This window comes from Bombina bombina, chromosome 5 (genome assembly GCF_027579735.1).
Source record: "Bombina bombina isolate aBomBom1 chromosome 5, aBomBom1.pri, whole genome shotgun sequence".
Lineage (NCBI taxonomy): Eukaryota > Metazoa > Chordata > Amphibia > Anura > Bombinatoridae > Bombina > Bombina bombina.
In genome coordinates, this window is record NC_069503.1 from 1,160,292,246 (window position 1) to 1,160,305,205 (window position 12,960).

General features: G+C 40.0%; 1 protein-coding gene across 1 annotated transcript; it reads left to right on the forward strand.

Annotated features, from left to right (window-relative positions):
* Positions 1–2,271: 2,271 nt before the first annotated feature.
* On the forward strand, positions 2,272–7,223 carry LOC128661766 (IgA receptor-like). The gene is made up of 6 exons (XM_053715986.1): positions 2,272–2,377; positions 5,214–5,432; positions 5,510–5,686; positions 5,824–5,996; positions 6,544–6,784; positions 6,988–7,223. Exons 1-6 carry the CDS (start codon positions 2,272–2,274, stop codon positions 7,221–7,223), a joined length of 1,152 nt encoding a protein of 383 aa, XP_053571961.1.
* Positions 7,224–12,960: the final 5,737 nt, after the last annotated feature.

Consider the following 12,960-nt stretch of genomic DNA (forward strand, 5'->3'; position numbering starts at 1 on the left):
GTACTACATAAGATTTTCCCCACACAAAACCCCCGAATGCTGGAGGAATTGCAAAGCTTGTGGTACAACACTACACATTTGGTGGTCTTGCCCGGCCATTCAGCCACTGTGGAGGGAAATATATGCACTCCTACACTAACTTAGAATAACCCCACCATATACCCCAGAGGTATCCCTTTTACATATGCAGATGCCCAATCTTAATCGTCCCAATGAAGCTCTTACAATCTACATTTTTATGGCCACAAAACTAGTTATAGCCAGAACTTGGAAGGAGGAGAGACCGCCACTCCTCGCACAGGTAGTTCCCATAGTACACTACATTGGACAAATGGAACAGTACTCTTATAGTCTTAGATATGATTGATTCCTTTTATGAGATCTGGTCTCCTTGGCTCTCAAAATTCCCAAACTTGGACTCCACCCCCCACCGTTACACCCCATCCTTAAACACTCCCCTTTTTTTTCTCTTCCTTTAGGTCTTCGCGTCCCAAGACACATCCACTCATACTTTAACAGCAATAGATATAACTATCAGATATACCTTCTTCTTCGATGTTCCCCGTAAATGAGACCCTATTCTCAACAACCATTTTATACATTACTATCGCCGACAACAGGACCCAACAACTCCTCCAACTTTTTATATACTTCTGTATTATAAATTGTAATACGTCTTTTACCCTGTATATGAATATGTCTTATTTTGTATGATGGTGATGTTTTATTGTCTTAATGTTAGTCTCAAATAAAAAATATTTAAAAAAAAAAAAAAAAAAAAAAAAAAGTGTGCAAAGACCAAGAAGCTTCTTTGAAAATCTGTTTCAATAGAAGCCTCCATCATGAAAAGCAAAATAAATGGACACGGCTCTAATAGAATGAGCTAATAACACGCTCAGGCGGGAGTTTTTCACCACAACCAAATATGTCTTACAATTAAGGCTTAAAAAAAAAAAACGTTAGAATGTTTAAAACTTTTGTGACTTCCACATATTTGAGAGCTCTCACAACATCCAGATGATGAAGATGCCTGTCTAATATTCTTAGGAGCTGGACAAAAAAGACAGAACCACAATTCCCTGATTAATCAGTATCTGTAGATACTACCTTAGGAAGAAAAGGATAGCTAGTGGGAAAAACAAACTTACGCTGATGGGGAAAAAAAATCTAAAAATGTAATTTTTATATATAATTTTTTTAGTAATATCTGAAAGCTCAGAAACTTTCTAGCCTAAGAAAAATAACATTGCACGATAAAAGCTAATGGTTAAACCCGTGGTTGCCCATCCCGCGGTCCCCTCAAGGACCCCCAACAGTCCTGGTTTTTCATTATAGCTTGAAGCCAGTGCACAGGTGAAATAATCAGCTGATGGATGAGAGGCAGGTTGGTTACAGATCAGCTGATTATTCACACCTGTGCACTGGTTTAGCTATAATGAAAACCAGGACTGTTGGGGGTCCTTGAGGACCGCGGTTGGCAACCACTGGTCTAAACCATGCATTGGCTCAAAAGGAGGAGTTTGAAAATCTTGATAAAATAAAGGACCTTGAGTGAAAAGATCCTCCAAGTTGTCCACAAGGACATTTGAACTAGATCTGCAAACCAAATCCTGCGAGTCTATGCCAGAGCAATCAGAAATACTGAGTCTTGTTCCTGTTTGTGTATCTATCCAGAGTGATAGTCTGAATCAAACAGAGGAAAAAGTAAATCAGGTTGAACAACCAGGGAACCACTAGGGCATCTATCACACTTACCTGAGAGTCCTGTTACCTTGCACAATACTGGGGCAGTTTGTGGTTCAGGCTAAAAGCCATAAGATCTATAGCTGGCAGACCCCAACATCTCACAATCTGGTCAAAAACATCCTGATTCAGAGACCATTCAGCTGGGTTAAGACACTGGGGACTGAGAAAGTCTGCCTCTTAATTGTTCGCACCCAGAATGTAGATGGAATAAATCATGCAATGATGATAATTCTACCCAGCTGATGATGTGGGACACCTCCCTTACTTGCTATAAGCCACTGCTGTGAAATTGTCTGACTGGAATCACCAGCAAAAGATTCCTGACTGAGGTCGGGACAACTTTGGAGATCTGCATTGGAGTTCAGCATATTTATGGGAAACTTCCCCTCCCAAAAAGACCAACTCACTGCACTCCTCCAGTCCTCCAGACTGTACCCCCAACCTAACAGGTAGCATCTGTGAAATTACTACCCACACTGGCCAAAGAAAGGCGGCCCTGAACGAAGGAATGGCATGTTTGCCACCATGTCCTTGTCCTGTGGATCTAGCAGGACTTGTGAGACAGATCCTCCGTGGTCCCCATTTCACTTGATGCAAGCATCTGGAATTGGAGGACCAGAACATGAATGTGGCAAATGGACTTGCATCTGAGGCAGCCACCATTAATCACACCAACTTCCATGCCACTAAGCAACAGAAGGGAGAGAATTCAGCTGCAGAAGGCCACAGGCCTGTTGCCAGCTTTCAGTCTGCCGCTGATTTGTCCAGGACAAATGCATAGTTAGTGAATTGAATATGAACTCAAGAAAAGACAAGGGTCTGAGGAGTTATGAAGGTCTTTGAAGGATTTGATTTCCCAACCATGACCTTTGAAGACAGTGTACGAAGCCATTTGAGTGAAAGACAGCCACATGAAAAGAAGGAGCTGAACTAGAAGGTTGTCCCAAGTTAGGAACTACAGAGATTCCTTGAGCATGAACCGCAGACAACAGAGCTCCCAGAAGTTTAGTAAACCATCTCGGTGCTGTAGCCCCAGCCCTGAAAGGGGGGGCCACAAGCTGATAATCTTGCTTAAGAAATCACAATCTCAGGACTTGACATGACCCCTGTGAATAGCGATATATTAATAAGCATCTTTTAAGTCTATGGTATACATAAACTGACCCTCCTGCACTAAAAGAATTAAAGTGTAAATTGGTCTTCCATCTTGAAAGTACCTTGAAAGTAACTTTTAGGAATTTGTCCAATATTTTGAGATCCATAAAGAGATTTAAACTAAAACCCGCTGGTTTAATTCTGATGTTGGAACTGGAGCAATTACTCCCATTAATGCCACATCTCTTACAAAAGACAAACAAGTTTGGCCTTTTAAAGGATCTCAATGCACTTTAGACAGAAAGAATCTTCCTCGAGGAGGCCTTGACTGAAAGATTATTTGATAAACTTTACCCAGGGATACCGATCAGATCGCTCTAAAGCATTCTACCCCCACCAGAGACTAGTCTGGCATGGGGGCAACACCTTCATGCGTTCTTGGAGGCTGGGGCAGACTTTTTCTAAGCCTTGATTGCCAAAAGAAGCACAAAAAACAAACATCCTACAGATCTAAGTTTACCCATAGATTTTATTTTTTTATCTTGGGACAGAAAAGCCCCAGTGACTGTTGTAATAATGGCATCCAGTTCAAGCCCAAACAGAGATTTACCCTGAAAAGGAAAACATATCAGCAGACCAAGAAAACAAGTTTGTGTAGCTAAAAAAAGCTAATACAGCATTTTTAGCATTAATGTTAATCATTTCTGCTGCTCTTTTCAGGAGATTGAAGGGTCAATTTAAAATGAAACATTCATGATTCATATAGAGCACACAATTTTAAACAACTTCCAATTCACTGCATAATCGTTATATATTTACACTCTCTGAGGCATCAGATCCTACTGAGCATGTGCAAGATTCACAGGATATATGTATACGCATTTTGTGATTGGCTGATGGCTGTCGCATGATGCAGTGGGAGGGAAAATAGAAAAAAGTGAACAGAAGGTCAGATGCGCCTAAGTGATTAAGTGCATATACTAAAATAAATCCAATATGCACCAGTACCAAAAGGAACAAATCTAAAGTGCTATAAGTACAATATATGTACTTTATAAATATATATATGTCTATATATGTAGAGTGAAATAAACATATGTTATTTGAAATGTAATGCTGATTAGCAATCAAAGCAAAGCAAATATAAAGTGATCACCCAAGCAAATATAAAGTGATCACCCAAGCAAATATAAAGTGATCACCCAAGCAAATATAAAAGAAGAAACCCTCGTAATAACATAAAACAAATAGCAAAAAAACGTATATACTAATATAATGGTCACGATATGACCTTGGCAGTCCACCACTACCTAACAAGGAGTGTTGAAATCTGTGTGTTGTATCTGCGGAGGGAAAATAGAACTTACTTTAACATTTGTCAAAAAGAAATCTATGCTCATCTGAAATTCAAACAAAGTGCTTTTGCATTGTCTTTTACTGATTATGCTATTCTACTTTGTTTAGTGGTTCTTTAATGCGATCCCGAAAGAGCAAGAGCCAATAACATGAGTCTATGAACATAAGTTAAAGATAAAAGACCAGAGTCCTAGAGTCAATGAAAATATAATCTGTGGGATTAGGAGTAGAAATCTCAGATGAATGTAATGACTGCCATATAAAATAAAGATTGAAATAAAGTAGATGGATATACAGGTTGTCAACCAGCCTTCCTACTCTGGAACATTCTCTTATCTGGTCACATACTACATTAGATAATATAAGACATTCTGCTGTCATTTGAGGATCTAATTTGACCAGTAATGAGGTACCTACATATTACATAACGTGTATAATCTGCTATTCACCTTACAAATAAAGGTTATTCACCTTGTATGATCTCATTACACCACCTCACAAGTAACCTATTTACCATAATCACTACTGCCCTAGACCTCTTACTATACAAAGCTTTTATGACCACTGGATATCTCTGCCTGCAGAACTGAGAAATACATTGAACATTATGGGATTTCAAGTAAGATTTACTTTAGAGGATAATTACACCAGAGTGGACCAGACTTAGATATGAGGGAGAACATAATTAGTAATCAAAAGAAAACCTATAGAGGCTGACTGCGAGTACCAGGCCCAAGAAAAGAAAACCTATAGAGGCTGACCGTAAGTACCAGGCCCAAGAAAAAAAAAAACTATAGAGGCTGACAGTGAGTACCAGGCCCAAGAAATAAAACCTATAGAGGCTGACTGTGAGTACCAGGCACAAGTAAAAAAAAAAAACCTAGAGGGAGGCTGGCGGTGAGTACCAGGCCCAAGAAAGAAAACCTATAGAGGCTGACCGTGAGTACCAGACCCAAGAAAGAAAACCTACAGAGGCTGATCGTGAGTACCAGGCCCAAGTAAAAAAAACCCTATAGAGGCTGACCGTGAGTACCAGGTACAAGTAAGAAAACCTATAGAAGCTGACTGTGAGTACCAGACACAATTAAGAAAACCTATAGAGGCTGACCGTGAGTACCAGACCCAAGAAAGAAAACCTATAGAGGCTGACCGTGAGTACCAGGCACAAGTAAGAAAACCTATAGAGGCTGACCGTGAGTACCAGGCACAAGTAAGAAAACCTATAGAGGCTGACCGTGAGTACCAGACCTAAGAAAGAAAACCTATAGAGGCTAACCGTGAGTACCAGACCAAAGAAAGAAAACCTATATAGAGGCTGACCGTGAGTACCAGACCCAAGAAAGAAAACCTATAGAGGCTGACCGTGAGTACCAGACCCAAGAAAGAAAACCTATAGAGGCTGACCGTGAGTACCAGACCCAAGAAAGAAAACCTATAGAGGCTGACCGTGAGTACCAGGCACAAGTAAGAAAACCTATAGAGGCTGACCGTGAGTACCAGACCTAAGAAAGAAAACCTATAGAGGCTGACCGTGAGTACCAGACCCAAGAAAGAAAACCTATAGAGGCTGACCGTGAGTACCAGACCCAAGAAAGAAAACCTATAGAGGCTAACCGTGAGTACCAGACCAAGAAAGAAAACCTATAGAGGCTGACCGTGAGTACCAGACCATAAGAAGAAAACCTATAGAGGCTGACCGTGAGTACCAGACCCAAGAAAGAAAACCTATAGAGGCTGACCGTGAGTACCAGGCCCAAGAAAGAAAACCTATAGAGACTGACCGTGAGCACCAGGCACAAGTAAGAAAACCTATAGAGGCTGACCCTGAGTACCAGGCTCAAGAAAAGAAAACCTATAGAGGCTGACCATGAGTACCAGACCCAAGAAAGAAAACCTATAGAGGCCGACTGTGAGTACCAGGCCCAAGTAAAAAAAAACCTATAGAGGCTGGCGGTGAGTACCAGGCCCAAGAAAGAAAACCTATAGAGGCTGACCGTGAGTACCAGACCCAAGAAAGAAAACCTACAGAGGCTGACCATGAGTACCAGGCACAAGTAAAAAAAAACCTATAGAGGCTGACCGTGAGTACCAGGCCAAAGAAAGAAAACCTATAGAGGCTGACCGTGAGTACCAGGCACAAGTAAGAAAACCTATAGAGGCGGACTGTGAGTACCAGACCCAAGAAAGAAAACCTATAGAGGCTGACTGAGTACCAGGCACAAGTAAGAAAACCTATAGAGGCTGACCGTGAGTACCAGACCGAAGAAAGAAAACCTATAGAGGCTGACCGTGAGTACCTGGCACAAGTAAAAAAAACAATATATAGAGGCTGACCGTGAGTACCAGACCCAAGAAAGAAAACCTATAGAGGCTGACCGTGAGTACCAGGCACAAGAAAGAAAACCTATAGAGGCTGACCGTGAGTACCAGACCCAAGAAAGAAAACCTATAGAGGCTGACCGTGAGTACCAGGCACAAGAAAGAAAACCTATAGAGGCTGACTGTGAGTACCAGACCAAAGAAAGAAAACCTATAGAGGCTGACCGTGAGTACCAGGCACAAGAAAGAAAACCTATAGAGGCTGACCGTGAGTACCAGGCACAAGTAAGAAAACCTATAGAGGCGGACTGTGAGTACCAGACCCAAGAAAGAAAACCTATAGAGGCTGACTGAGTACCAGGCACAAGTAAGAAAACCTATAGAGGCTGACCGTGAGTACCAGACCGAAGAAAGAAAACCTATAGAGGCTGACCGTGAGTACCAGGCACAAGTAAAAAAAACAACCTATAGAGGCTGACCGTGAGTACCAGACCCAAGAAAGAAAACCTATAGAGGCTGACCGTGAGTACCAGGCACAAGAAAGAAAACCTATAGAGGCTGACTGTGAGTACCAGACCAAAGAAAGAAAACCTATAGAGGCTGACCGTGAGTACCAGGCACAAGAAAGAAAACCTATAGAGGCTGACCGTGAGTACCAGGCCCAAGAAAGAAAACCTATAGAGGCTGACCGTGAGTACCAGGCATAAGTAAGAAAACCTATAGAGGCTGACCGTGAGTACCAGACCCAAGAAAGAAAACCTATAGAGGCTGACCATGAGTACCAGGCTCAAGAAAAGAAAACCTATAGAGGCTGACCATGAGTACCAGACCCAAGAAAGAAAACCTAGAGGCTGCCCGTGAGCACCAGGCACAAGTAAGAAAACCTAGAGAGGCTGACCCTGAGTACCAGGCTCAAGAAAAGAAAACCTATAGAGGCTGACCATGAGTACCAGACCCAAGAAAGAAAACCTATAGAGGCTGACCGTGAGTACCAGGCCTAAGAAAGAAAACCTATAGAGGCTGACCGTGAGTACCAGACCCAAGAAAGAAAACCTATAGAGGCTGACCATGAGTACCAGGCCTAAGAAAGAAAACCTATAGAGGCTGACCGTGAGTACCAGGCACAAGTAAGAAAACCTATAGAGGCTGACCGTGAGTACCAGGCACAAGTAAGAAAACCTATAGAGGCTGACCGTGAGTACCAGACCCAAGTAAGAAAACCTATAGAGGCTGACCGTGAGTACCAGGCACAAGTAAAAAAATCTATAGAGGCTGACCGTGAGTACCAGACCCAAGAAAGAAAACCTATAGAGGCTGACCGTGAGTACCAGGCACAAGTAAGAAAACCTATAGAGGCTGACCGTGAGTACCAGGCACAAGTAAGAAAACCTATAGAGGCTGACCGTGAGTACCAGACCCAAGAAAGAAAACCTATATAGAGGCTGACCGTGAGTACCAGGCACAAGTAAAAAAATCTATAGAGGCTGACAGTGAGTACCAGACCCAAGAAAGAAAACCTATAGAGGCTGACCGTGAGTACCAGACCCAAGAAAGAAAACCTATAGAGGCTGACCGTGAGTACCAGCACAAGTAAAAAATCTATAGAGGCTGACCGTGAGTACCAGACCAAGAAAGAAAACCCTATAGAGGCCTGACCGTGAGTACCAGGCACAAGTAAGAAAAACCTATAGAGGCTGACCGTGAGAGTACCAGGCACAAGTAAGAAAACCTATAGGGGCTGACGCTGAGTACCAGACCCAAGAAAGAAAACCTATATAGGAGGCTGACCGTGAGTACCAGGCACAAGTAAAAAAATCTATAGAGGCTGACAGTGAGTACCAGACCCAAGAAAGAAAACCTATAGAGGCTGACCGTGAGTACCAGACCCAAGAAAGAAAACCTATAGAGGCTGACCGTGAGTACCAGGCACAAGTAAGAAAACCTATAAGTCTAGAAACCATAAACAAAAGAATAATGGAAATACAAGAAATTCTTGAAAATAGAAAAGATACGGATATTTTTAAAGAAAGACAAGCAGAAATAATTAGAACATTACAATCAACTAATACAGAGTTACAAAAAATTAAAAAGAAAAAAATGCAGAGAGACAAAAATGACTACACATTACATATAGAAGACTCTAATAACACAAGCGACAGAGATACTTACAAAACAGAGCACACAAAATCCCTCAAATTATAATAAACCAATTATTCAAACAAATAATACTAGACCATGATTCCTTTAGGAAACCTATAGTCATAGACAACATGAGGATTTCACACCTAGAAAAACTAACAACTACCAACATAAAAAATGAGAACAAACCTAGAAACCCCACAGAATATTGAAGATTCCTATAGGGAACCTGAGTACTATAATAACCAACATAGATGGGCATAATATACCGCCAACTAGACAAGAATATACTCATGCACGCTTAATATCCACTGTCAGATAGAGATATAGACCATACACTCTACCTAGAAACCCCTCCCCCCTATAGTTGGAGGAGAGGATAGATATAGAATGAAGCCCCCCCCTCAGGAAGAACAGACTACCCCTCAATACAAAGAGAAGAAAAGAATTGGAGAATACCACTCAGAAATAGGTTTCAACACACGACACAAAAGTCTGAAAAGGACAACACTATAGATAGAAAAGAAATGAACCAAGGGGCACATTTTTTTAGGGGTCAGTCCAGAGCAGAAACATCAAGAGGGGCATATAGTAGAAAAAGTACAATTAGGCCCCCTCATGGAATCCAAAGAAAAAGGAGCTCTAGAGGAAAAGAGAGGAGGAAGGGGCAGAAACAATAAAGAAACCAAGGGACAGACTAGAGCAATGGTAGACCCTGATACCTCAGGAATATTTAATCTAAGCAAAACAAGTCTAAGTAATGAAGAATCAAAAGTTCTAAGCCTAGGTTTATCCTTTGCACCTACGTCTAAACTAAATAAATTAAAAACACATATTAATGTATCACAGTTCATAAGGAAACTCACACTCAAGAGGTATTTTATTAAAAATCCAATTGAACAATACACATCCAGACAATACACCGAAGACCCCAAATTTGTTCATACAGATTTAAAACCAAAGTCCAAGTTTTACCCCACTCAAGAGAAAGGGAAGAACGTAGAATTATTTGAAAAACTAGTACAAAGAGACATAGAAAAGTATGAGCCAAATAAAAATAAAAAATGCCTTTTTAATTTGAAAAAATCTGAAAATGATGCCCTCAAAAGACTGAAAGAGAACAGAGACATCATAATTAAGCCAGCTGATAAAGGGGGTGGAGTAGTGATTATGGACAGGGACTACTACCTAGTAGAAGCAGAAAGACTATTGAAGGATGAAACCACCTATAAAGAGTTAAAAAGAGACCCCACTTGAGCCGACCATCTATTTTGAAACTACTTCTAGATACTGCTAAAAAATAAAGGTATACTCAACTCTAAAGAATACCGTTTCCTATACCCCGAATTTCCTAGAATTCCCATTTTTTATTTTTTACCAAAGATTCATAAAGATTTAAAAAATCCACCAGGTCGCCCGATTATTTCAGGGATAAACTCACTCACCGCCAACTTGTCCCAATACATAGATAGATTCCTTCAAAAATATGTCAAACAATTACCCTCATATTTGAAAGATCAACACAAGTGCTACAACTTCTAGATAACTTGAAAATTGACGGTGAAATCATTTAGCTAAATGTGACGTAACATCTTTATACACTAATATCCGCACATGATCTAGGTGTTAAAGGCAGTTACAAAGTTTCTAAAGAAAGATGAAACTATATCCCAAAGGAACAAAGAGGAAAGTCCCTATTATGACAGCATCAGATTCACTCTTGAAAACAATACATTTTCTTTTAATCAAAAGATGTATCTACAATTAAAGGTACCCCGCTATGGGGCACCCCAGATTTGCACCAAGCTATGCCAATCTTTTTATAGTGATTGGGAGTCCGAATTTTTGGGAACCAATAGCTTGGTGCAGTATCTGGTGACCTATAAGCGGTACATTACGTCCAAACAACATGACCAACTAGGGGAACATAGTCAAGGCTTCTTTCCCTGCCCATTGCTGCAGATCCTGCCACTACACAAATAAAACCAACAGAATATAGCCTTCAACTCAAACAGGAATAACTACCATATAAATGACACTATCAGATGTACAGATAAAGGAATCATATACCTCATACAGTGTAGTTGTAATATGCAATATTTAGGAGAGACCTTCTAGAACACTCCGCGAAAGAATTAGAGAACACCTTTGGTATCATAGAAAAGGCAACAAGGAAACACACCTATACAGACACTTTAGAGAGGTCCATAATAACCGACTTAAAGACTTTAAATTCTGGGGGGATTTCGAAAGTCAAACCAGAATGGAGAGGAGGGAATTTTGAAACAAAGCTCCTAAAAAAGGAAGCCGAACGGATATATACCATGAAAACACTGCACCCATTAGGCTTAAACTCAGAACTTGATGTAGCTCCTTTTATGTTTGACTAAAACTTCCCTAAGGGGTCTCTATTAGATATGCCTTTTAAAAACCAATCTGAACCTCCTTTCATTATTTGCCCAAGTATGCAACCCCCAAATGCAAAACTTTGGAATAGTCTGTCTACATTTTTTATGTCATATACACATATGTGTTTAACTTTTACCTATGTGTTTAATTTTACCCCTAATACACTAAGAACTGTTTTTCATAACTAACTTCCGTTTGCAAGTACCAAATGTAAAACTTTGGAATAGCCCGTCAATGTCATATACACATATGTGTTTAACTTTTACCTATGTGTTTAACTTTTACCTATCTGTTTAACTTTACCCCTAATACACTAAGAAACCGTTTTTTCATAATTAACTTCCGTTTGCAAAGTACCAAATGTAAGATTTTATAATATTTATCAAAAAGAGAACAAATATCGACATATGTGTTTAACCCTTTAACTATGTGTTTAATCATACTATCATCCCCCAAACAATACTGACTCTTGATCAGATAAGTATGCCCCAATATGCAACCACCAAACGTGAAATATCTAGAATGTCTGTCTATTTTCTGTATCATATACACATATGGGAAAAAACATAATTTATGTAAGAACTTACCTGATAAATTCATTTCTTTCATATTAGCAAGAGTCCATGAGCTAGTGACGTATGGGATATACATTCCTACCAGGAGGGGCAAAGTTTCCCAAACCTCAAAATGCCTATAAATACACCCCTCACCACACCCACAATTCAGTTTAACGAATAGCCAAGAAGTGGGGTGATAAGAAAAAGTGCGAAAGCATATAAAATAGGAATTGGAATAATTGTGCTTTATACAAAAATCATAACCACCACAAAAAACGGGCGGGCCTCATGGACTCTTGCTAATATGAAAGAAATGATTTATCAGGTAAGTTCTTTACATAAATTATGTTTTCTTTCATGTAATTAGCAAGAGTCCATGAGCAAGTGACGTATGGGATAAGGATTACCCAAGATGTGGATCTTTCCACACAAGAGTCCACTAGAAGGGAGGGATAAAAATAAAGACAGCCAATTCCTGCTGAAAATAATCCACACCATAATAAAGTTTAATGAAAAACATAAGCAGAAGATTCAGACTGAAACCGCTGCCTGAAGTACTTTTCTACCAAAAACTGCTTCAGAAGAAGAAAATACATCAAAATGGTAGAATTTAGTAAAAGTATGCAAAGAGGACCAAGTTGCTGCTTTGCAAATCTGATCAACCGAAGCTTCATTCCTAAACGCCCAGGAAGTAGAAACTGACCTGGTAGAATGAGCTGTAATCCTCTGAGGCAGAGTTTTACCCGACTCAACATAGGCAAGATGAATTAAAGATTTCAACCAAGATGCCAAAGAAATGGCAGAAGCTTTCTGGCCTTTTCTAGAACCGGAAAAGATAACAAATAGACTAGAAGTCTTTCGGAAAGATTTAGTAAGCCTTCAACATAATATTTCAAAGCTCTAACAACATCCAAAGAATGCACTGATTTCTCCTTAGAATTCTTAGGATTAGGACATAATGAAGGAACCACAATTTCTCTACTAATGTTGTTGGAATTCACAACTTTAGGTAAAAATCCAAAAGAAGTTCGCAACACTGCCTTATCCTGATGAAAAATCAGAAAAGGAGACTCACAAGAAAGAGCAGATAATTCAGAAACTCTTCTGGCAGAAGAGATGGCCAAAAGGAACAAAACTTTCCAAGAAAGTAATTTAATGTCCAATGATGCATAGGTTCAAAGGAGGAGCTTGAAGAGCTCCCAGAACCAAAATTCAAACTCCAAGGAGGAGAATTGACTTAATGGACAGGTTTTATACGAACCAAAGCTTGTACAAAACAATGAATATCAGGAAGAATAGCAATTCTTCTGTGAAAAAAGCAACAGAAAGAGCAGAGATT